Here is a 25835-nt window from a genome sequence, read left to right as displayed (position 1 = left end):
GCATATCCCAGTAAAATTGTCTGGGTGCTAAGTTTTTCCTTTTAAGAGTATGTGCATTTAAGTGTTACTTTCATAGTTGAAGAGATCACCGATGTGTTAAAGAGACAATTTTAAATGCATAATTATACCATATATGCCTTTCTTTTGGTTTTAGGGTGTATATGCTAGATATCTCATTGGAAATGCTTCTGCAGAGAATAGTCATGAATTTGCTAAGGTTGTGAAGCCTTTGGCAGAGAGAGGGTTAGAGCTCTCAAAAAGGTAAGAGTGATCTAAACTACTGGTCAACAGTAAGGCAAAGCTTTTACAACATCTTCATTTATTTGAATGCCTGTGTAAGGCAGCTTATGTTATTATGAGGGAAAATCTGGTCTTACTTGTCATTCCATTGAGTGTTCTTCCCTAGGTCATCTTTCAGCAGCACACAGCACATTTCTGGAGAGCTCTTCCACCAAAGTAGGAAAGGCCAAGAGATTTTGCTGAAGGTCAAGCAGTTCATGAAGCAGCACATTTATCCAGCTGAGAAGGTAAAAGCTTTTAGTTAACCTATTTATAAGGGAACGTTTTCAGACTAGACTTCATAAAAAATGTAAAACTATGTATAGAAGTCATATCTTCTTGTTTTGGTTTTTTTCTGAAACAGCCTTACTTTCATGTAGCGATATTTGTGGCATTGAGAAATATTAGCAGAAATCATTATTGTCTATTTTTTTTTCAGGATTAAGATGTTGTAGGCATTGTTAATGAAAGCTGAGTTACTTTTTAAATTTTTTGAACTGTAAAAATTTCTCTTTTTAGTAAGAGTTACTTTTTAAAGGAAATTGCTAAAATACTTTAACAAAAACCTAGAACTCTTACATAATAAATGGAAAGATGCTAATTTAATACTGGGAATTGCTGTTTTTAACTATATGAAGCTGTTTCTGTTTCTTGCTTTCTCTTTAAGCTGTGACTTTTCTGACAAAAAATGGGATCGCGTAATGTAGCAATGTAGCCTCATTCCTGAATATATTTAATACCAGTGAAGATTTGAAATCAGATAATGAAGTACCCACAGAAGTCAATAATCAGTGGAAGGGAAAATGAGATGAATCATTTTGCTTCTTATCCTAGAGAGATTAGAAATTTTCCACGTAGAAAGTTGGTTCAGCTTTTAGCCTTATGGAAGCACAGATGAATTCTGTTGCAGAATTGGTTTCTTTGGCTTTCTGTTTTGGGTTTTTTGTTGTTGGTTGGTTGGTTGGTTGGTTGGTTTTGGCAATCAGGCAGAAGTGCAGAGAACATATTAATCTAAAAGATTTATGAATGCATCTGCCTATCATGAGGAGGGGTTAAGGGCAATAACTCTTGATACACAAAGTTTCTTAAAAGTCTGTCTGTGACTGGTTTTGGATTGTAGTTTAGGACTGTCCAAGGAAGCCTTGCAATGATCAAAGTACTTGCTTTAAAAATAAATGGACCACAAAGTTTTGCAGATGAGTAGTGTTGTGCTTGTAAGTTATTTCTGATAACAGGAATTGTGAATCAGGACTTCTGAATTTTACTTGGGCATTTGTCTTATTGTGTCATTTTCAGAAGAGGGAACTACTTTTATTCAGTCTTTTAACTAGTTCTGGGTGAGGTTTGAAGTGCTGTACCTCACTAAAACATACTTGTGGAAATACTAAGATTACTGAATATATAGTTTTACTAATAATCACTGGTGCTCAGAATGACTGCTGACGTAATCTGTTAAGGAATTATTTTGACAGGAAGAGAAAATGTATTCTTTGTGGGGTTTTTCTCTGTTACCAAAAGATAAACTGGCTTATATATTTGAATGTTGTGACAGGAAACCTGAATCAGGCGTTCATTTGTGCTTTTACTTTTGGTTTCATGCCTCTTGTGTGTACTGTTGGTAACAGGTACTTTTATCATCAGAAAATACTGACCTCTAGCATCATCACCATATACTTTAAACGAACCCAAATAATTGTATGAAATAAGGTACTGATTGGGGTCATCTTTGTGATGCATTTCAAGTCTTGCAAAATGAATAGGTTGCAGTTTGGTCTTCAGTTATATGTTTAATTTTATAATACAACTCACTATACAATGAAAACCTATGTTGAATATTTCTTTAATTGGTTTCTTGGTGCACAGGGCTGGAAGAGACATCATATTATTATTTCTGTGTTACATGTGTTCTTAATTTAAACAGCATCTTTTTAATTGTTTCTCTAAGGAAATAATAAAATACTATACCGAACATGGAAATACTGAGGAAAAATGGAAGAAACCACCACTGCTTGAGAAACTGAAGGTATGGGATAGTAAATATTCTTAACATTCTAGCAGTAAAAGAGCACAGACATAGAGCAGGAGAGTGTTTGGCATATCATGCTGGAGAAGTTACTCTGCATGGAAAGAAACAGTGTGAGGAATAGTGAAAAGAAAGGAAGAGAGAAGTGTGCAAAAGGTGAGAGAAATGAGAGGGGAGTAAAACAAAGTGAGTTCTGTGAGGGGTGTGTCTGAATTTTCAATCAAAGATTGTACCTATTATTTCAAAATAGCTATTGAAAAAAGTCGTGAGATATATTAGACAGCAGGAAGGAAGTGTCTAGCAAGCCAGAATTTATTTTTCTGTTTTTTTAGATTTTTTTGTATTTTTGGTATTATTATATGGTATTTTTCTCTCTTGATCCTTGCAACAGGAAATGGCAAAAGCAGAAGGTCTGTGGAACCTTTTTCTTCCAGATGTCAGTGGTCTCAGCCAGCTTGACTACGCCCTAATAGCTGAGGAGACAGGGAAATGCCTCATTGCTCCTGAGGTTTTTAACTGTCATGCACCAGGTTAGCAGCCCTGTCCCATAACTACAGCACTGAGAGCATTTAAAAGTTGGTCATCTTGCACCTTATGAGTTGTGTGTCTTGAGAAGTAAACATGACTTCTGATTTCTTACAGACACTGGAAACATGGAGGTCCTCCACATGTATGGGACTGAAGAACAAAAGAAAGAGTGGCTGGAGCCTCTCCTAGAAGGGAAGATTAGTTCTTGCTTCTGCATGACAGGTAAATTTTTCTCCAGAAGAAAGTTAGAGGCAATTGGCAGAAACTTTAAATGGTATATGCAAAAAGTAGAAAACTTCAAGTTGTGTGTTAATAAATTAATACAAAAATTTCCATTGTATCTGTGAATGTATTTGAATATAAAATCTATGAGGTGTGAATGCAGAGTGAAGCACCCTTGCTGCCCTTCCCCAGTAGTTACCTTTTTTATGGTTACAATACTATTTGTTTTCTATATATCTTCAATTTATTTTTAGTACTAGTAAAATACATTTTATAGTACCAAACAGATTTACAATAGAGCTCACCCTTTTTTATAATATGCTTTGAGGTTCTTTAGAAACATACAATTAGGTACAAGTATGATTACTGTGATTAAAGTTGTGTAGTTTTGCAGTATGTCATAGGTAGAGGTTTTAAGATAGAACTTGGAGGTAACTTGCCTTATGTCCATAGCTCAGCATTGTAATCATTTTTGCTCTTGAAAGCTTGTGGCATTCAACATCTTTGGAAAGTCTGGCTCTTGCTGTAGGAAGGTAGCTTTTGGAACATCTGATGTCAAAATCTTGATCTTCCTACATCAGAAGGAGTCAAGAGAACTCAGCCTTGCAGAGCTGGACCCTTATTTTGTAAATTCTGTGTTCCCCAAGAGGAAAGAGATGCTTTTACTTTAAAGCAAAAGCTTTTGCCTATTAAAAAAAAAGTAATGGTGAAAGGAGAGAGGAATAATCTTTCCTGTTCCAAATAATCATTGATGACATTTTGCTGACAGCTTTGTATAGTCTATTTCACGTAGTGAAATAGATTGAATTAGTTTCAATCTTTTCATTTTCTCTTGACAAGAACCCAGGGGAAGAAAAAGGCTGAGGAGAGACATGACTGTTTTCTCTAAATACATTGGAAGGATAAAAGATTTGAGAAGATCAGGAAAGGAAGAAGGCTGTTGATCGTAATGGATAATCTGAGCCCAAGAACAAGTACATTTAAACTGGCTATGAATAACAGGTTGTTGGAAAATAGAAAGTCTTTTGGCCACCAGCAGTGAGGTTCTGAAAACAACTTTTCTACTGGGAGCGAAACCGTGTTACTGTTAGAGTATATCTACAGCCCTATATTTGTGGAGGTAGTACTACCTCTTCATTTAACCCAGTGGTTTGTTTTTGTTTTTTCCTTTGACACAGAACCTGATGTGGCTTCAAGTGATGCCACCAATATGCAATGCAGCATTGAGCGAGACGGAAACAGTTATGTGATCAATGGCAAGAAGTGGTGGAGCAGTGGTAAGTGTGGAAACCCTAAATAAGAATGGCTAAGCCTAAATTTTTTTCTAAGAACTGTTAAAACAAAAATATTTATGCTTCGTTTATGAGATGGAAATTTGTCTTTTCTCGAGTAAAGGCAATAGAATTTAAAACAACAGAAAGAGCTGAATTGAGCTTTTGTTCTATGAATCAAAGTCCAAGACTCTAATTCAATTTGGAGGTTTGGATGCTTTTTGGAACCTCTGAATTTTGTTCACAGAATGTATGCCACTATTGTTCTCTACGCGTTACCTTTTTCTGTCAGGTAACTCACACATTTATGGCCATACCCTTTAAACTTTGTTTTTATGAAGCTGTCTTCAGCAGTTTGGGTGTGAGGTTTGAGTATATTGTGTAGTTACAGTAAAATGTGGCTGTTTTTTAAAGTAGCCTGTGATGCTCTTGGGCTGAGTATTTCAGGAGATTTTCTTATATGATAATTTCCAGTAAAATCAATGGATTGTACTATAAGTGGTAAATGTCCCTGATATTGTACTGTTACATTTTTGCCAAAACATGTGTGACAGCAACTTGAAAGTCATCATTTTGGAGTTTGGAAGCCAAGTACATAAGCCGAGTTGTTAAACTTGAATGTTTCATTCACGTACAGGAGTGTGTCAGCTACCTACTGATACATGCTTGTGCAATACTGAGACTCACCAGAAGATAGATCTCTCTCTCTTTTCTTCTCCCGTAAAACAGGAGGCATGGTATCTTGTCCCCTGACCCAAGAGTGTCACTTAGCTGCTGGATGCTACCTTTGCTTTGGGTCAGTGTCTCCCAGCTGTGCATTGCAGTCCCCGAGGAAGTAATGGGAAAGTTTGTAGGAGGTCATACATGCAAAATAATATTCATAAAATTAGATATGTGAATTATAAAAGGGAGAGTTAACATAAAGTAAGCATGATTTGGTTTGTTTTAATTCTAGTAAAAACAATTAGCACAGTCAGATTTGCATAAAGACAGAGACATAAAAGGCTCTGCAATTTCAAGAAGTTTGAGAAACAACGTTCATTCAACTTTGTCTTAGTCAGAATCTCCCTTTCTGCCTGGTTGGGATTTTTTTGTTTGTTTTTGAGATTTTTGTTTTGTTTGGGTTCTTTTGGTTTTGGTTGGTTTTTTTTTCCTTTTTACTCTGAGTGGAACATTAGGACATTGGATATTTGGGAATTCCAGAAGCCTGACAGCCTGGTCAGAATGTCACTCTGTGAGCAGCCACTCTGTATTTGTGAAGACAAGCCGTAAATCACACATGTAAGGATACAGTTACTTTGTGGAAGAACTGGAATTTCTTTCCATACTCTGCATGGGTGTTCTGCTTGTGTACTGTAAATCCAGTATGGCTTAAATATGTCAGATTTATGGTGTATTTGTAGACCTTCTGTCAAGCACTTCTGACTTACTCGTTCACGCCCTAGTATTTCTCAAAACGATGGGCAGAAATTCTGCGAGCTTTTGTCATCCAAACGGGGAGAAGCGGCTCATGTCTTGTTTGTGCTCCTGTTGTCTGTCATTTAGGAGCTTTTTCTTCCAGTCCATAGTTGTGTAACTGGGAACAGTGTCTAAAAATGATTCTTGTTGGCTTTCATAAGGCGTAGATCAGGCATTTTGTCGGAGCCCACAGGATGTTTGAAGACAAGGACAATATGCTGTAACACCCCATTTTCATTTTGAAAGCTAAGCTAATATGTCAGCATACTTGAAATGCTTCCAGTGACTCACAGAAAACTGCTGTTTTCCTGGAATCCCTGCCAATGCTGTGGCAGGAGACAGCTTTGGTACCTCTCTGTCTAAAAACTGTAAATCTGTGAGCTCCGTATAGAGACAGAGCCTCTCTGATTTGTCAAGGAAGGCCTCTACACTTTGCTGGTTGGTAAATGCCTATGATGATGAGAGATGTCAGTACCTACTAAAACAAAACAAAACAAACACAGAGTATGAATAAACAAAAGCCAGTGCATTTTTTCGTTCTTTGACTTTATTGAGTCTCCATATATTTTAGCAGATACAGTTATTGCAGTGCTTGATGAATTTTAAAAATTCTGAATAGAAATTCCAAGCCTTGTATCTGGAGATTAACTTAACTTTTTCTTACATTTATAGAGCTCTAGAACCTGCCTCCCATAGAGCACTGGCCTTGTTGAAGTTTAGGGTAAGCAGAAAAGGAGAGGTGAAAAGTCATTTTTCCGTAGTTATGGAGATGGACTTGCTGCTTTTTCTGGAGGCTGTTGTTGTTGCTATACATATGTGGAAACACATAGAGAATGGCTTTTTCTCCCCCCCTGTCCCTCTCAACTCTCAGCCACAAACTTACAAGCTGCAAGGAATGATATGGAATGATAGCTGAGTTGAAAAATGGAACTCAGTTATTAGGCAGATGTTCTAAAGTTTTACAGAATAGTTGGAGAAACACAAGAGTATTAACTTTTGGTGCAAAAGTTCCTGTACTGCTGTTTTATTGATGATGGTTTCTTTCTCTGTTTTAATTAGATGTTTAGACTTGTACAGATTGTTCATTACACAGCTATTTAATTGCTTAGTACACGTTAAAATTTCAATCTTGGCTTTTTTAGGTGTTTGGGTTGTGTTGTAGTGGGGTTTGTTTGAGTTTTTGTTGTTGTTTAGTAAATATCTCTATTGTTTCTCAGAATTTCAGTATCTAGTTCTTGCATGATGTTTAATTCTGATAAACATGTTCCACTTTGAACTGCTCTGTAGTGTATTGGCTAGTGTACAGGTTCAAAAATTCATCTGAAAGTTGACCTGCAGAGAAACAGCTGCTGAAACAATACCCCCCTAGAATTAGTGAATAATTCCCTTGGTTATATAAGATGATGAAAGTAATGGAGAGTCTATATAGTGAAACTAATTGTTTCTTCTGTCTGCTCGTCATAATTCATAGAAATTTCTTCAGGTCTTCCATTCTGCTGTTGTCTTCTCCAGTACCCATAATTTTTTGCAATTTTCATAATATGCATTTTGAAAGAAGCACCCAGAAAGGCATAGAGAATAGGGTTCAGGCAGGTGTGAAACAAAGCTATGCTCTTGGTGACCTGGGTTGCAACATCTATGGTTTTACTTGCATCGCAGTCAGTAATCAACATATAGATGATATCTATGGCTCGCCAGAACTTCACAATGTTGTAAGGTAGCTGAGTGATTATGAAAGTAGCCACTACTGCCAGCAGAACCATGAAAGGTCTAGACTTTTTAACATTTGCAGATCTAAAGATTGCCCGAGCAGTAGCGGAATAGCAGATCAGCATTACTAGGAAAGGAAGCAGAAATTCCAGGATAATTTCCAGGATTTGAATGGTTGATTTTAAGAGTGTTTCCATGTTCATTGGAAATACAGGAAGGCATTCATTCCTGTCATTGTGTTTCTTGACTTGATTAAATACTAGTTCAGGGATACTGAGGAAAATGGCAGACAGCCAGACACAGATGCAGGTAACACTACAGTGTTTGCCAATTCTTCTATGGCCCCGGGATTCAGAAGTGGCCCTGTATCTATCAACACTGATACAGGCCAGGAACAGCATGCTGGAGCTGAAATTCATGGTGTACAGAGAAGAAGCGAGCTTGCACAGTGAGTTTCCAAGTTCCCATCCCTGCACTGCATTTGCAGCCCAAAAAGGGAGGGTGAAGAGCAGGAGCAAATCGGCAATGGCAAGATGCATGATGTACACATCTGTCTTAGTCTTCGGTTTCTTGCAATAGGCGTAAACTGCAACCACTAATGAATTTCCAGCGACTCCCACGGTGAAAGCCAGTGCATAGAACGCAGGAAGGAATAATTTGGTGAAATTTCTCACATCGCTTTTTTCACAGAGAAGTTCATATGAAGTGTAATCTATAACATGGTTGAGATCATCCTCCTCATCCCCGGTCCAGTAATCAGTTGAGTTATTCATATCTCAGCCTGTGGCAAAGCTACAAGACACAAAAAAAGGGGGAGAAGGGGATACCAAAGAAATAATACTGAGTTTAAGTTGTAAGATTTCTGTTGCAACTAAACCCCTCCTTCAGGGTTGCTTATACATCTCAAATTTAAAGAATTTGGATATTGAGAATACATTTGTGAATAATCAAAGTAGAGCTAAATGGTAATGGAGGCATAACAGACCATCTCAAATTCTCACATGGAATAGAGTAACTGACAACATCTGTGTGTGCAATACAATGTTAAATGGATTCAACAGAAATGCTTTCATTAACGTTGGCATTTGAGATTGCAAGATGTTTGGAGTGCCCTTCACTGATTTCCACATTTCAGTCAAGGAGCCATCCTTGCTTTAGCTGCTCTGTCTCAGTTATGTTTGACAATATTCCATTGCAATATAACTTTGTCTGTACCTTTATAGGGTTGGAATTACACCTTTCTCTCTACAGCCTCGGCAAAACGAGGAGTACCGGTTGAAGGCTGTAAATGCTGTTACAATCGAATGCATAAGGAACACGAGCAGATTAAAACTGAGACAAACAGTAGTTTTTGGTGCCCGCTGACAAAATTTTGACCAATTTCAGATATGAGGATAATATAAGGAGAGCATTTTTGTTTCTCAGGCTCACATATACATGCCCACTGCATAAAGTACAGCAGTGGAGTCTGTTGCTGAACCAGCAGTAGGACAAACTTAGTTTAGTCTCTATCCCCCAAAGCCAGCTTTGCCCACATGGAATTTCTTACAGAAGCAGATAGCTGCGGGTACACAGCTGGAGGCTTCTCAAGATGTTATGACAGAAGGGAATTTTATCACATACAAACTGCCCACAAGTACCCAAACAGCTCATAAGCTCTGTTTTTTTTTCCAGTACAATCTCATGACAAGTTTACTCCGTAAACACTAAAGCTGTGTTCTCACTGCCAGCTTAGGGTTGAAGTTCCTGTCTTCAGATTGTGTCTTAAGCAAGTTGTGTCGTACAGTATTCTCTTCTTTTCCTGTAATTGTGTTCATTGACTAATGTGCTGAAATTCTTTCTATTGTAAACTACAGTTCTGCAGTGCCCTGTTTTCTTGAAATAAATAGGATTAAGGTTTCTTAACTGCAGTAGCAAAAACTAGCTGAGAACAAAAAACATATGCCCCCTTTCTCTTCATCTGCAGTGTTTCAGAATATGAGGTCAGTGTGCTGAGACCAGATTGTTATCTGTTATTCTGCCCCAGAGCTACAATTTGGCTTTTTCAAGTTTGCAAAAAACCCCAAATATAATTTCTGGTTTTTAGACAATGGTTTAAATGAAAGGTTGCCAAATCTTTATTATAAACAGTATTGCTTTAAATTTTTTTAATGTGTTTTGTCTACCAGGAAAAAATAAGTTACTGATTGATCTCATAATAAGGGATACAGACCAACTAAATAGAGAGAAATTAATAATTTCTGTGTTTGTTTGATTTTTTTTTCAGTGATTCTGATAGCCAAATATTTTAAGAAGTTTATTAGTTTGAAATTAACTGTTTGGTTTGGCTTCATCCTTAGTGACTTTGTTGGATTATTCTGTTAACATTTCAAAACACTCTCCATTAAACTTTAAACAATGATCACTCTTATTTTAAGTCTTGTAATCTGCCATTTACTGTTGCCTAAATGAGATATGCAGAATGGAAAAGTACAGTCATTCTATTTAGTACTTTGGCAAGGGATGTTCTATGCCTGACAAGCTCTGTTAGCAGGATTCTCCAGCAGCAGTAATCTTTTGCAGCTTTATGGTACTTTGAGGAGGGATTTAGTTATCAGCAGCAAGTGAATCTTTTTTAGTAGAAGAGAAACTGCTGCAAGGAGGGTTTAATCCACTTAGCTGAGATTTGAAGAAAATTAGAAGTTAAACTGAAAAGATTTAGTTGTGGTCTTAAAGCACTTAATTACAGAACCCGGCTGGGAATGCTTAATCAAATTGGATCACTAGCGAATTTGTTTGAAAGCAAAGCAGTAAACATTTCAGTGCAAACTCCAAGAAGTCTGTATGACAAAGCACTTAGGCTGTCACGCTGTGCTTCGCTGCCTTGGCTTTTGCCTGACCTAAGCTTTTGACAGAAACAGAGTTACCTAAAATGCAGCAGTTGATATTTCTCCCTTAAAAACACATTTCTGTTTTGGCTAACATACCTATTCGTATTTGTGATTCCTGTTACTGTTGTTTCTCAGACACACGTATATGTGCCTGCTACAAAAAGCAGATTAGCCCCTTTTGAGTTGGGTGTTGTACACTGGTGGAACAAGCTTAGTTTAGTCCCACACAGAGAGCCATGCCCACGTGGAATCTCTTACAGAAGCAGATTGCTACAGGTACATTGCATCTTGCAGCTGGAGGTTTCTCAGGATGTTATGACGGAAAGGAATCTTATCACATACAAACTGCCCACAAGAACCCAAATAGCTCAGAAGCTCTGCTGATTTTTCAAATGCTGTTTTCTAGGAGATATATTAATAGATATTTACTCTGCAACTGCATGTTTTCTTGCAGAATTATTCCAGCCTTCCAGTCAAATACAAATTCAGTGTGTTTAAACTTGACATGGGATTGTATGAGTGCATGTTGAATGAAGTTAATATCCCCAGTTTAAACAGAAAGATTTTTTGTCTCTAATGAATTAAGCAAAATTCTGTCCTACTCAACAAATCTAATTTTGATACTGGAAATGAGTGTATGCCCTAGTGAAATGATTTCTCTCTGTAAAGCCAACTTAACTAAGAGTAAATGTATGTAAATAAGCTAAGTATATCACACAATATACAGAGCAGTAAATATTAAAACAAAACTAACCTTATTTTGTCAGCAGATGAGTAGCAGGTACTGCAATTGAGATGTGCTTCGGTGGAGTGGTCTGAATTGGTCTGGCACATTGCATTTTGTCTTCAAGCACCACACCCTCATCTGGAAGTCAGTTGCACTTTCATTATGACTTGCCAGTTAAAAAAAAAAAATTTAAAAAATTATGCTTTCCTGGAAACTCTTCTCGTGTTGAACACGTACACTTCCTACATTCCTCCCTCTTCCAACCGAATGTGTGTGTTCTTTGGAAGCTCAGGTCTCTCTTACTATTTCACTGTGCTGTTGGTTGGTTTATTCCTGCAACTCCAAATTTTTTTTTTTACATCATCAGAAGGCTTTTAGCAAACCACACATTTAAATGGTAAAAAGGAGAGAAAAAGGGGTAGGTCCCCCTGGGGCTGAGTTACTGCCTCAGAGTCCATAGGGAGTCACTATTTTCCTTCCTCGGGGCACTACTTTGCTTCTGATGGCTGCCTACATAAGGTTTTAAGGGATCCTTGTATCCCCTCCTTTAAGTAACTTTTTAGGGGGTACAATAGAAAAATGAGTTTGGTGTTTCTGAGAAGGGGGAGGTGGTTCCTTCAGTATGTGAAACCAGAAAGATGGTAAGAAAAATATGTGAAGGCAAGTGGTAAATTGTCAACCAGACTATAAAGCAGATAAAGCAAGTAATCCTGCATCCTGTGGGAGAGTTCAGGGACTTAATGTTGTCAGTCAGACCTGGAATCAAGTTAGTTTGGTAACATTTCTACAGAAACTGCAAAACAGACAGATACTCTAGAAGAAAACTAGAAAGATGCTGTTACATCCATGAGGTTTCTTCCACTTGCAGTGTGTTGTCTGGATTATAGAGAGTCAAAACTTTTACAGGAAAGGGCAGGTGGAGGCAATCTGCACTTTACATTCAGATAATAGTATTTCTGCACTGAGTTGTGGACTTAGCTGTGCTAAGAATTCCTAAAATGATTGATTTTGCTTAAATTTACACAATCTCTAGAGCTTCAAATTGTTGTCTTGTGCAAGAGTAGCTTGTGCAGAGTGTCAGGAGCCTTCTGTGATCTGTTTGGTTAGAGAATGGTGCTGATAACACTGAGGCTGTGGGTTTGATCCCCACACGAGCCATTCACTTAAGACTCGATGATCCTTGTGTGTCCCTTCCAACTAAGAATATTCTGTGAAGCCTGTGAAATCCAGCTTTGTTTGAGTTATCCTGTAGCAGTCTAGTGAGTTTCAGTAAATGCAATATTGAAGCCAAACAACAGAGAGAGATATTGAGCAGACCAGAGGTTAGATTTTGGTTTTTCTGGCACTCTGATGCACCTGCCACAGCTGGGTTAGCCATCTGTGTGTGCTTCAGTTATTTTGAAATATGTGAAAGGAAAGGTTTTTATAAATGGTCAGTTAAGAATGTAATGGGCAGATGTTTTCCAAATACTTCGTTTTCATTCAGAACGAGAAGGTAAAATGGGCTGGGAGAAGAATTGGAGTCTAGAGAAAGAGTCCCACAATATATGTGCATATTTCTGCAATTTTTTCATCTTGAGTTATCACAGTACTTCAGTGTTATTCTTCACAGTGGCAGATAAGACATTTGGGTTGCTTCCAGGTTATGTCCTTGCAAGTCATGTCATGGCTTAGAGCCCTGAGCTATATCTCTTTAAAATAAATGAACCTCTCAGTTCTAAATAGGCTTGGTCTCAATATGGTCTCCAACAAGATAGAATAATCACTGTAGAACTGAGAATGCTCCCAGGGAATTGTGTGTTGCCTGCAGAAGTCCCCAAGAGGTTCTTCGTGCAGACTGTAGGAAGGCAGCTTGTGTAATTCCTGCACTGTTTATTCCAGTGCCTAAGCTCCTTGTAACTTCGCAGAGAGGAGGGAGAACAGAACCTTCTAGTCAGAGTACAGAAATAATACTGTCGTGTGTGTTTCAGGAGGATCCTGTAGGCTCAAAAATAACAAAAATTTTTTAATTAGTAAGAGTGAATGCAAAACAGATCTTATTTAACTAAAAGCACTTGTGACTGTGTAAAAGTGGCATGAAGGTTGAGGGGAAAAAACGTTCCTAAGCGCAGCAGCTGCTCTCACTGGCACTATCTGAGCCTGTGAGCTCCAGCTGGGAATGATCAGCAGCCGCATGCAGTGGCAGGACTTGCATAGCCCTTGCAGCTGCAGAACCCCACCATTGCCTCTGTCTTTACTGTTTGATTGCAGCTACATTATAATATTTACCATACATGAGTCAGATGCCTGCAGGGTTATCTGGAAAAGATGAGATAAAACTGTAGAATACAATATGCTGGTGGATAGGAATTACTGCAGGCTCTTGGGAAGGTTGCATGCAGTGTCCCTTTTCTTCATTAGGAGATCCCCACATCTCAATCAGTACCACAGTGCCATCCACCCTACTTGGTCCAGTTTCTTCTTGTAGGAGGGTGCAGAATGTGTTTATCAGTACCTGTCTAGGAATCTGACAAGTGTGTAATGTCACCACAGACCCCTTATCTTTAGCAGAGAGAAGTAACCCACTGAGCTGACAGTGCAGCAGCCAACATGGCAAGAATCATAGGTATTCTGGGCATTCAGGTAGTAGTTTATCCTGCCTTAGTCATCTTAGACTCAAAAAAATTGAAGACTGAATGCTGAAAAATAGGTAACTAGATTACAAGAATTAAAGTGCTAGTGGCTTCTGAAAGCAGGCTGTGTGGCAGCTTCTTTAAGTACAGGTTGTACTTCTGTGTCTGTGCCACATTTAGTACCCTTTCTACCAGAAATATAAATTGATTGTGTGAAGATCAGTAATCTTAAGCATGTTATGCTCCAGATAACAAAGACTAGGCTTCTAGTAGGATCGTGGCCAACCCTCTGAGCACATTTTAAAATATCATTGTCTTTGCCTATCTGAGTGCCATGAAGAGTTAGAAAGTATAACAGGTTAGTTAAACTTAAGATATTGCCCAGTGTAGCAGCATTGTTGTTTAAAAGTTTTGTACAGATTGTACAGTCATATACACATGGAAAACTTTATTGAGAAGCTTATCAATATGGAAATATTGTTAAAACTGACCTTCTAAAATTTGTTCAATTGTGAGTTTCTTGCAAAATTACTTCTAACTCCTACCAAATAACAGGCTTCTGTGACTCTTCCCCCCATCCTGCAGCAGCTTCTTTGAATTCTGTAAGTAATGTAAAAATGCCATTTACAAATGAGAGATTTATTCCATCCAGGCTGTCGGCATTCTTTCCAAAGCACTGAAGTCTTTCAGTGTCTTGCATTAGATCAGAACTTCTTTCTGGCTTTTATAGGTCAAAGTCACATAAAATTTGTTTTAGGTTTCCAGGACTTCAGACTCTAAGGAGTGGAAAGGCCAGGAATCTGCCTTCCTTTGCTGTGCTCAGATAGGAATAAGAACAGATGAAATGGAGGTATTCATTTGCCTTCCAGAAATTTGTACAAATTATTTAGGGAATCTAACCAGACGTTTAGCTCTCAGTGAACTTCTCACTGAGTTCAAGATGAAAGCTTTCTCTGGTTGGGTTCTTTTTCATACAACATGGTGAAATTCGCCTTTTTTTGAAGCAAGAATGTGACTTGAGGATTATTTACGAAACAGTTTTTAAAGAGATTCCAGAAAGTCAAAATATGTTTTGTTTTAAACCTCACTTCAAGGTAGGTCTGGTTTAGAAAATTGATCTCAGGCAATTCTTTACCTTCTGTGGAAAAGGAGAAGAATGAAATGCCCCTTACACAGAGGGGCAGTGTTTCTCTGTGCAGAGTAGTACCCGCAAAGCATATGTTGTGTCATTTGGGGTTGGTCACCTGCTTGTTGCAGTTGCCCAAACGAGACAACTGTTTTGAATCTAACTTTTTTTTTTTTACCAGGCTGATTTATTCCCCCTGCCAAAGCTTTTCACTCAGATTTTTAGCTCGTTAGCACTCTACAGCTCATGGGCCACAAAAATAACCCCACTCTGGAAACAATGGATGAATATCATATTTCAAGAGAGGAAAGTAAACAGCCGGCAGTCTGGCCCTCAAAACAGGCAGTGTTTTATCAGAATGAAATAAATCTCTCTCCCGCTTCCTGGCCATCACAGTGGCTGTTTGTAGGAGGAAGAAGCTCAGCTCAAAGCCAGGTGGTTGTGTTGTCTAGACCACAGGCTCCCTAACCTTGTACTAACAGCTGCCAAAGATAAAAAGTCATCTTTGTTTCTGACCTCAGAACAAACCGAGTTGGTATAGATCAAACCTTGAATTAAATCTCCGCAAAGCTTGTCATAGGCATTGAGATGCAATAAAAAAGTTTACTGATTGTTACATCCATCAGGTATTTTCCCTACCTTTGTGAGGCTTTGAAAGGAATGAGAGCATGCTTTGGTACCAAGAAATCTTAAAAAGACAGCAAGGATTAAGGTTCATAGAAATTTTAATCAATGGTAGAGTCTTCTTTAGGACTTGTAAATTAAAATGCTGGCTTTGTGCTACAAAGGCATAATAAATATGTCTGTATAACAAACATTTCAAATAATGTTATCAATGGTTTGAAATGCTAGCAGACTATTTTCAGGTAACAATTTCCACTTAGAGCCTTCTTTGAAGTGCAATCTAAAATCATTTGTGTAAAGGTGGAAAAAACCTGCATTCCAGGGAAGTTATGCTGACGTAGTAGCAAAGTCATCAGGGTAACCCTTTGATAGTCTTATTTGCATAATTTGGTTATAATCCCATTGGTGTTCCATTCCCACATAGACCCTCCAATCTTTATAGTTTAAAGATGTTTTTAAAGAAGTTTTCCTTTTGAAATAGCAGCATCTCACCTTGAGAGATGTGTTTTTGCATCACACTTATTTGCTCAACTGTAATGGAGACAGAAGTAATTAGATTCCATTTCAAGTATCTTCTTGTTCCCTTTTCATTGGAACAGATAATGGAGCTGGATCCTGGAGGGTTTGGATGTTTGGATTTTCATGTTCCCCTTCCCACAGTCAACTCCCTTTTACATGTTGAGTAGTAAGATGTATTTTGTTTCAACCTGATTATTCAGAGTGTAAACACAGCAGTAGATTGTATCTCCTGTATCAGGAAAGGAAGGGAGTAAGATTTCTTGTTATGAAGCTTCATTTGATTCTACACTGAGATTTTTAAATTGAAAACTAATTTTGTATTTTTCACTTTTTTTAAGGTGCTGGAAACCCAAATTGCAAAGTTGCAATTGTAATGGGCAAAACCAAAAACTCCTCAGCATCCAGGTAAGGATTCCTAAGAGATTCAAGGAGTTACCTGAAACTTGTTCCCTGGAGGAGTCACTGCTTGAGAAAACTTTATTGAATGAAATGCCATTAATTGCCTTGATCAGTTGGATGTGCTCATGAATTAGACGGGAGTTTAAACCTCTGCATGTGTTTGTTGCTGCTCAAGCTCCTGTTTTGCCATCAGCTGCTGATGACTGAAGCCTCCCAACCTTTCCACTGTTATCTTGCATTGGTGTGCTTTTCACTCCCATCCATTGCACCAGCTCCAGTGCTTGTGCAGCTGTGTGATGAATTGGATCAGGAAATTTTTTTTGGGTTCAACTAACTTTATCTTGGTCACATAACTTCTAGTCTGCATCAGTTGTTTAACAGCTATCTCTGGCTTACAATTTATTTTGTAAGTATAGTATATAAAGCAGTTAATATAAGGTAGAATTGCTTGTTTAAATAATAAATCCAAAACTTTTCAGAGCTTCCCTGAACAGAATGGTTAAAGTGGCACACCATAGACCTGAATTTATCTACTCGGTTTTTCACAAAGTAATCTGTAGGTATAGAAAGTTAAGTTTGTACCATGAGATGTTGGTTATGTGAAGTTGTGTAAGCAGAGAGCATTGCAGATCTCTAATCAGACTTACTCATTCCACTCCTGTATGTGTAAACATAATACTTACCTCTTCTTCTTTAAAATAAACATGTTGTTCAACTTCTTACCAAACTAGAATTGCCTTTTGCAAAAACTTACATAAGTGATGAATGAAATGCTTCATGTTTGGTTCTATTAAAATAACATGGCGTTTAATGCAAAAGAATTGGAACATTTATATCTCTAAGTTGGATTTTAGCCCAAATCCCATGGATTGTCTGAAGTTTGTGGTTTTGGCTAGGTTCCATTGAGAAGCAAACAGTAAGTTGCCTACAGCACACAGGATGGTTTGCCTGGCGGCTGTACGGATGGTGGCATCTGTTGAGCTCTTGGAAGCTGAAGAGAAGTTCTTGGAGGGGATAACGTGACACTCCACTTGCTAGAACTGGAGGCCGAATTCAGGGACCTGGGACATCCCCTCCAGTTCTGTGTGACTAATAACTGACCTTAAATATTCGTAAGGAATGTAAACGTGGGGATTTTTTCCCCTAAACTATAGGCAAGCCAAGATGATGATTCTGATAAAGTTGTTTCGAGGACAAAACAGAAAGGCAGGGCTAGGAAAACTGACTGGGTGATACAGAAGTACATGCACAGAAGGTACAGCAGTAGGAGTTTGGTGCATTATGTGCCAGTAATACATTTTCACTTGTTGATTGGTGGTTCAAGGAGTGTTGAAGCCACACTGTGTGTGGGCAGGATGGTGCAGGTAAATCTCAGCACTGGCTTTATGCGAGTGCTAAACTGAGGATAGAAGATAAAAAAAGCAGAGGAAGGGGACAGAAGGCAGACTCAGAGTTAAGTTTAACAGGTGCATTTTGTCTTGATCAGGTACAAGCAGCACAGTATGATTCTTGTTCCCATGGACACTCCAGGGCTGAAGCTGATAAGACCCCTCTCAGTGTTTGGCTATCTGGGTAGGTGATCATATTTATCAGATATATGTGTATTAATTTGTTAGCAGTCTCAGAAGCTGCTGTAATGTTAATAAATACTGTATATGAAATAAATCAGCATATATAAAAAAGGGTTAGGAATTGAAGGCTATGTTTTTATCCTCCTTTGTTTTACTCTGCTGTTGTGTTTTCTGTCCCTGTAGATGAGATCCATGGAGGACATTTTGAGATACACTTCAACGATGTGCGAGTGCCTGTCTCCAACATAATCCTGGGTGAGTTTCAGCACTAATTCATTTCTAATACATATAGCAATGAACCAAGCTTTATGAAACAGTGGTTTATTTAATGAATCATCAGAAGTGATTGTAAACAGCTGTGGTCAGCTGAGCCAGAGTCTCAAACATGTAAGAGGGAGACCAGTCTTCCTTTAGCAGCCTACCTGCTGCTTGAACGTACCTTGTTTAGAGCAGGAGGAAGCAGGGCAACTGTGGCCGTCATGCAAATATCACTGCCCTGAAGTAGAGCAAAGCAAAATCTGTCAGTGGCATTCTTTCCCCAAAACCAGTTCTCATAGACTTCACAGACTTTTTGAAAGAATGGCCTGCTGTACTCTATGGCCAGTTCTTAGCAGTAGTGAAAAAAAGAAAGAATAAGCAGCACTGTGACCCTTTGCAGGGAGAACTCTGTTCTACTTCTGTTACTTAATATAAATCCTGATTTCTTCTATTTCCTCTCTGCTTTTTTTATTTTGCTCAAAGAGCTTTCTCTCTTGAGTAGCCCTTGGACCTGGAAACCTCAAAGTCTCCCCTCAGATACTCATTCCAAATCTTATAGATGTATTTTTTCATGGAAGATTAACAAAATTTAATTTCTATCAGGTAAATCAAACTTTCTCAAAAACCATCTTGGAGTGTGCTTTGTGATGTAAGTATTATTAATAGTGTGTCGATATAGATCTGGTTGGAGTAAACAAGCAACAGTTCTGCAAAATAAACTTTTAAGCAGCTCGCCTTTACCACTGGTGCTATGAGCACACTTCTGCTTGGAGCCATGGATCATTTCAAAGAGAGTCATGGAGTCTTCATGTGCCTGTTTTTCTTTCCAACCAGGTGAGGGCAGGGGGTTTGAGATAGCTCAAGGTCGGCTCGGGCCAGGCCGGATTCACCACTGCATGAGGTCCCTCGGTGCGGCTGAAGCTGCTTTAGAGATAATGTGCCAGCGCTCTGCACAGAGGGAGACTTTCGGGAAGAAGCTGTATCAGCATGTAAGCACGTTCCCTGTCTCAATTCACATGCTCCAGACAGTGACCTTTGTTTTGCCCACACACAACCTTGTGATTCTGATAAGGGACACAGAAGTAGATGTGCCCTAACCTTGAATTCCTACTCATAAGGCTTCGGATGGCAAAAGAAAAAAATCACATTGCAAGGCTGCCATTTTTCACTATAACCTATGGGATCTTTTTTTTCTTTGCAATGAATTGGATATCCTTTCCTGGATTTGAATACAGATTTTGTCACTGCGTGTTTTACTCTGCTTTCACTGATCTATTTGGACAGGTATTTTTTCAGGTATACAGCTTATGTTTCTATAGTTACAGTATAAATTCACCATTTTTATGTATACAGTTTGTCACCTGGATGTCTCCATTCACAATCACTGGAAACACTCAGGGGTCTAAATCTGACTGAAAATTTTACTTCTTCAATCAATTATTTGTAGTTACTTATGATAGTACACACCAAACTAAGGGCATGTTGTGATTTTTGCTCTTATTTTGCTCTGGAATTGAAATACTGTTTCATGAGCAACTGCTTGCTAAAATAATAAAAATATGACAATCTGCCTTCTGTAGGAGGAACCATCAGCATTTGGTAGTTGGCCTCTCACATTTCAAGTGTTCCTCAGTTTTCCCAACAGCTGGGATGACTTTATTGGAAAAAACAAGTAAAAGCAATGGAAAAAGGAAACTGTACTAATATCTGGCACAGCGCGTAGCAAATTGTTTGTACAGATCCAGAAGGAACAACCTTACATATCTGTTTTCCGGTCACGTCCTCGCCAAACTTCCATTCACCAGCATAACCTAGAATTATTCAGAGCTGCATGAGGCACATTCTGTTTTCTCAGAAGTTTGTTACATTAACAACGATGTTTGATGAAGCCACAGGCACAATGCAGAGGCAGCTGCAGAGCCAGAGTAGGTTCTGCACAGCTTGAGGATAACTAAGGAAAGGATGAGGTTGGCAGCTGCTTTGAGTAACAGGCTGCTTGTCACCACCACCCATGGGGCAGTCAGACTCTGGGAGCTGCAGGCAGAAGAGCATGTCTGAACACTCCCACCCTGGTTCTGACGATCTTTGTTGGCACAAGCTAAGCTGAGCCTCCAGACTTTGCACTGAAGCAAGTGCTGTACATTTGCTTTTATGTCCTGTGCCTGCCAAGGCTACAAAATCCAGAGCCCTGGGAGAAGCGTGTCCCCGAGGCTGGCTTAGGCTCCAAACAGCTTTTGCACTGACAAGTATCACACATTTTTTTCTACTGTGGTATGTTAGCTGCAGGGGGAAATTAGCCAAGAGGAGCCGGGAAGGGCTGCCAAGACTGTTAACTTCATGTTGGATCAAGAGAGCTTCTAATTTATCATCAGGCAGATGCAGCAGGCACCACCCTGCAGGTGTTCTCCTGGCTCTGTCTGTCACACACCACCACCAGCAGTTTAAGCAAAGTAGAAGGAATTCCTCTCCCCTTTCTCCCCACTGTTTTATACTGGGGCTTGTTACAGGGTGAGAGGGCTGCGAGTGCAGTTAGTGGATAAAGGAAAGCAGAGAGTAAAAACCAGGCTTTGAAGGACTTCAGGAAAATGGCCAGCATGCAGTGTGTCTGACCAGGACTTCAAAAGTGTGCCAGAATCTGCAGGTTTTCCCTTTTAATTCTTTCCTGACAGGAAAAGAATTGCTCTATCTTGAGTACCTTTTAGTGGTTTCTTTATTATTCCTCATTAGATGACATGCATCAAACTACCTTAAATTTGCACACGAGTGTCTCTAAGTCGACAGAGCATGCACCTGCTGAGGAGCAGATGCACTTTAGGGTGTGCTCAGAGGTATTAACTGACGTTCCCCTTGCTGGCTTTGGGTTCTGCAGGAAGTTGTTGCCCACTGGATTGCCGAATGCCGCCTCAGCATAGAACAGGCTCGTCTGCTCACACTGAAAACAGCCAGGAAGATTGACATGTTGGGCAACAGAAAAGCAAGAAAGGAGGTGAATTTCTTTTTTTTTTTTTGCAGCTAGTACATGGGGAATGCAAAATCTGTGTGTTCAACTGGTTGAAAGACAAACTAAAACATATTGGTAAACATTATTATTCTAATTGTAGAGTGTGATTTCATGTTGAAAACAGAGAGGCTTAAGACATGCTTTTAATTGTCAGAGGATTGGGAAGTGATCTCAGAAACTTCAAGATGAATCTGTTCAAGCATTGCTTGCTTGTTTCAACATAGTAGGATAGTTTTGGGTGACTGGAAACAGTTTTACCATACCCAGGGAATAGGAACAGCAGAGCCCTCATCCAACCCTGAGAGGAAGGAATGTACTGTGAGATACTAATCTTCAGTAGAGCTCTTAAGTAAATATTCTCACTTGCTTATGAAAGTACTACTGATATTGTGAGTTCTCTTCTAACTACAGGTAGCCATGACCAAAGTGGTTGTTCCACGAGCTGTGCTTAAAGTGATTGACTGTGCAGTGCAAGTGTGCGGTGGAGGTGGAGTTTCTCAGGATTTTCCTTTGGCTTTTATGTGAGTAAAGGGAGACTTACCTGTAGATTCTAAGTATTCCTTCTAAGATAATTTTATAACAACAGTACATGCTGTTTCACCTCAGGTAGCTTGAAATAATAGTCCATATGCCTTTAAGCTATAAAACTTAAACCAATTGTTTTTAGAGTTTCATTTTAGTGCAATTACCCTTACCAGAAAACACCAGAACCTGGCACTTGACCTAGAATATCAGCAGCAAAGAGGATCTGCGTCTAAAGCTTAATCTTATCCCTTATGGCCTTGGGGAGAAGCAAAACTTCTGAATTCCCAGCCCACCCATCTCAATCCTGCCAGGAAGATTTTGTTGCAGTATCTCCTGTGTGATAGCGCTTTCCTGAGAAACCAGTGTCAGAAGGGTTCTGTAGTAAAACCAGTGCTGAAAGCTCCCACTGTCAGACCCTCTGGCTGCTGTGGCAGGGTCAGAAACCTGCCCCTAATTCAGCTCTCCCAACACAGGTTTGCTTATATCCGGACCTTGCGCCTGGCAGATGGGCCTGATGAAGTTCATCTCTCAACAATTGCAAGGTGGGAACTGCTTGACCAGTCAAAGAAGCTCACTGCAAAAATCTAACGGCGCATAGAGCCTTCTCAAATGGAATGGAAAATTTAGGAAAGGGTTTTTTTCCAGTTGTTTAAGGTAAAATTGAATGAATACAAAAACTTGAAGCAATTCTTCTCTCACTCTTTACTTATAATCATTACACTTTAGAATCATGGGCTTGGTTTTAAGAATTAGCAGAATGGTATCTAAATAACAACTTATGTGGGTTCTTTGTAACACTAAATAAAATCTGTTTTCTAATAGGCCTAAACTGCTTTCTTTGTTCTGAGCCAAAGCCTTTATCCTTTCATTGTAGGCAAAGCAGTTCTGAGTCAGAAGTCCCACACTATTTAGTTTATTGCAAGCTAGGCTGAACTTTTAGGTTTTGATTAAATGACAAACATTGAAGGTAATCCCTTTCTTTCCTTTTTCCAAAGTTCAGCTGTACTCCAACCCTCTCTCTTCCCCAGTTCCTGCTCTCAGCTGCCCTCCTAGTCCTAAGGCTACATGCAGTCCTTCCTCCAGCTCCCCCTCAAGTGAAGCTCAGGGCAGCACAGGAGACTGGGGTCAGCGTGTAGCTAGGTCAGTTTGTCTGCTGCTCCTTTGCTGCGTTTCTCCAAATGGATCTCCTCACATTTTTTCTTATTGGTGTTCCTTTTGTCTTGCCTTGCCTCTTTACTTCTGTCTCCTTTTGTGCACCCTCACAAGCCTCCTCCTGTCTCCTGGTCCAAGCTACTCCCACCCTTAAATATGTCTAAGCACAGGTGGCACCTTCCCCCTCCAAGGAGCTGAAGTTTTGGCTGGCACCAGCAGTGACGGACATGGGGCAGTTTATGGCCTCCTCTGCTACCGAAACAGGCTCTGCCATTTATGCCCAATACACCTTTATGAAGTTCTCAAAGGTCAGAGTTCCTCAGCTCTGCTCCTGTAATAATCCTCTTTGACATTAGTTACTTACAAGAGAACTTGCCCCTGCAGGAACAGAACCAGGTAGATCCCGGCATATTGTGCTGTTGGTAGCCCTACTTCCTGTAAAGTTAGGATAATCACTTTTCAGCTTATACAGGACTGATCGACATATAACTTAAGGGTACAAGTGTTTACTGTTTGTGCGAACAAACAAGCCCCCCTTCCAAGTTCCTCCCTGCTGGAGCTTGGAGAGAACACACTCTGCTTGGCTCAGTCTTCGGGGTGAGGCTGCGGCCAGTTCTGTCCTTGAGCCCACAGCCTGAAGGGTGTCCAGCTATAGCTGCTGTAGTAAGCCAGGGTGGTACACATACAGAGTACCTGGAGCTGGAGGCATTCCACAAAGTTTCTTACCTTATATTGATTCATTGTACTTAAAAACAAGATTATAATCTCTTTTGGGAAAACAGTAATTCTTGTTTACATTTCCATCCACCTTACTTTCCTCTTGCTTCCTGCCAAGAATGTTTCCTAGGAAGCTGAGAGTGTTACTAAGTCAGTGGCTGAAATGCACTTCAAATACAAAATCACCTGCACTGTATGTGGTTCAGGAGTTGTGCTCCAGGCTGTCAAAACCTGCACAATGTGTTTTTTCAATGAAGAATGCCCAGGGACCATATTTAGCCATGTTCCAATTAGGATCTCTGACCACTCTCATTTCCTACACCTTCAAAGAACAGCTACACAAGAACAACACCTTTATCTCATTAACAAGGCTCTTAATTCCCTTTATTTTAAAATTTTATGTACATATGAATGATCTGTATAATGTACACTCAATATAGAAAGTTTTTATATACTGGATAATGTATAGAACATTTCACAATTACACTAATTTCTTACATAACATGTCAACTTTAAGGTTTTTTTGCTGAAGCTTTGTCAATTTGGTCAAGCCAGTTATACATACGAATGTCTAATGCTGTTTGATCTGAGGAAGAAGATAATAATGTTAATGATTAAGGACATGAGTGAACTGGTGCAGAGACAAAACCCTTTGCAGGTCATGTTCAACGGGAGTGATCACATCAGACTGAGAAAAGAAGGGATGCCCATTTAGTGGGGGTCGGTGAGGTCAAAGTTATTTTAGCCCAATTCCTCTAGACTGTAGCTCAACTCCAGTCATGCTAATTCATAAAATATAAAAACTAGGAAAGTTTGATTCACAGTCTTGTAAACAAATATAAAGGAACAAAATGTGCTTATGTACAACAAGAAAAAAATTCTTGTGTACCCATTTCAGCTGATCCACAGAGTGCTTTCTTGTGTTACAGTGTGGTAGTTAGAATCACTGACTTTTTCCTAGAAAAAAAAAGTCATAGAAAAAAGGAATAACACTGTCATAAACACCCAGAAAGGCAGTAAGTTCACTTCAATGTACTGGAGGAAAGTGCAGTTCCTCATCACTGGCCAGTCTGCCTTTGTCTCTTTCACAAGGATTTCCAGTCCTTAACTGACATCTCCCACGTCGTTGTCTACTGGGGGTGGTACGTTGGGCATTACAGATGACGTTGTCCCTGCAGTAAGGTAACCAGCAACTCCAGGGCCTTTCGGGAAGGAAACAAATACTGGCGATTAGTTTTCATTCTACAGGCTGATTGAACAGCTTTATTCCCTCTGGTAACAGATCATCTAAGTCAACCAGACACCTTACACAAGAACATTTAGGAGTTTTTGTTAAGATTCTTTGAAATCTAGGAACACTAGGAACTAAGGCTTATTAGTCCACTAAGTGGAGTAGCTTGTGGAGGCCATTCTTGGACTTGCTCAGTGTTTTTTGTTCTGATGTGCCAAATAAGTTACAAAAGAACCCCAACCACCAGCATTACCCATCTCACCTTCTGCCACGGAAGCAGCAGTAAAGAGGGGGTGGCCTTCCTTTGCTAAGGAAAGGCCCTGCCACAGAAGTGAAATAAGTTTAGGCATGCGTTCCACTACTGGGCTCCTCATGTATGCTTTCAGGGTTGTAAAGGTTTTTTCCAGCTGCATATTCCAAGGAAGCTCAATGGGCTGCCCAATGAAGGAGCAGAACTGCCTAAAGCTTGCCTAGGCAGCATTTTGTGCCTTCAGTTAGGAAAAGGTAACAGCATTCTTAGAATACACAAACTATGTACTGGAGATGCAGAGCTCCTTAAAACTAGTAAATCTCCAATTTGATTACTACAGGGCAGTTAGTTTTGCACTGCAGGCAAAGCCCCTCTCCCTAAAAGCTTGGAATTAAAAATTTAGTCATATAGAAACTTTCAACAAATGCAATAAAACTCACATTGCAGCAAGAGGTGTTTCAATAGTAACTAATGACTGTAGAATACTCCCCATCCACAGCATGTTCCTGCACCGATACAGTGATCAACTTGGTATTAGACCTCCAGCCTACACTGCCAACATTCAACATGGTGAATTCTGCTGGGTCCTGTACTCCCCCCACTTAAATCACCCTCACTGAGTTCTCCCAAATTTACTATCCCTTCCTGCCCCACCCTCCTCCTCAACTACACCCCAGAGCCAGAACATCAGAGCATGGTTTGTCTCCTTGTGAACAGTCCTACACTACTACTGTGAGGAAGAGAGCAAAGCAAGCAGTGCCT

The 25835-nt window shown here is 39.5% G+C and overlaps 3 protein-coding genes across 6 annotated transcripts in view; 1 reads left to right on the top strand and 2 right to left on the bottom strand.

The window, feature by feature from the left end:
- ACAD11 (acyl-CoA dehydrogenase family member 11) overlaps nt 1-22552 on the top strand; it is a 30137-nt gene extending 7585 nt beyond the window's left edge. Inside the window, exons 5-17 of the mRNA XM_027676108.1 lie at nt 155-261; nt 407-527; nt 2225-2302; nt 2694-2832; nt 2945-3052; nt 4231-4329; nt 16308-16374; nt 17855-17940; nt 18123-18194; nt 19032-19186; nt 21067-21183; nt 21610-21719; nt 22197-22552. Of these exons, the coding sequence (XP_027531909.1) occupies nt 155-261; nt 407-527; nt 2225-2302; nt 2694-2832; nt 2945-3052; nt 4231-4329; nt 16308-16374; nt 17855-17940; nt 18123-18194; nt 19032-19186; nt 21067-21183; nt 21610-21719; nt 22197-22311 (1374 nt within the window). The 3' untranslated portion in view covers nt 22312-22552. The remainder of the gene's footprint in view (nt 1-154; nt 262-406; nt 528-2224; nt 2303-2693; nt 2833-2944; nt 3053-4230; nt 4330-16307; nt 16375-17854; nt 17941-18122; nt 18195-19031; nt 19187-21066; nt 21184-21609; nt 21720-22196) is intronic.
- Nucleotides 6502-11976, bottom strand: ACKR4 (atypical chemokine receptor 4). The gene is made up of 2 exons (XM_027675547.1): nt 11116-11976; nt 6502-8283 (listed from the first exon to the last, which is right to left on the bottom strand). Exon 2 carries the CDS (start codon nt 8262-8264, stop codon nt 7203-7205), a length of 1062 nt encoding a protein of 353 aa, XP_027531348.1. The 5' UTR covers nt 8265-8283; nt 11116-11976; the 3' UTR covers nt 6502-7202.
- Nucleotides 22553-23949: 1397 nt separating the features above from the next.
- DNAJC13 (DnaJ heat shock protein family (Hsp40) member C13) overlaps nt 23950-25835 on the bottom strand; it is a 56156-nt gene continuing 54270 nt past the window's right edge. For all 4 annotated transcript variants that reach the window (XM_027675542.1, XM_027675539.1, XM_027675540.1 and 1 more), the window contains one exon: nt 23950-24794. In XM_027675542.1, the coding sequence (XP_027531343.1) occupies nt 24697-24794 (98 nt within the window). In that variant the 3' untranslated portion in view covers nt 23950-24696. The remainder of the gene's footprint in view (nt 24795-25835) is intronic.

The sequence above is a fragment of the Neopelma chrysocephalum genome, unplaced genomic scaffold (genome assembly GCF_003984885.1).
Source record: "Neopelma chrysocephalum unplaced genomic scaffold, ASM398488v2 Primary Assembly neopelma1_26, whole genome shotgun sequence".
NCBI lineage: Eukaryota > Metazoa > Chordata > Aves > Passeriformes > Pipridae > Neopelma > Neopelma chrysocephalum.
The sequence above is the reverse complement of the archived record's forward strand: the minus strand, read 5'-3'. Positions and strand labels throughout refer to the sequence as shown.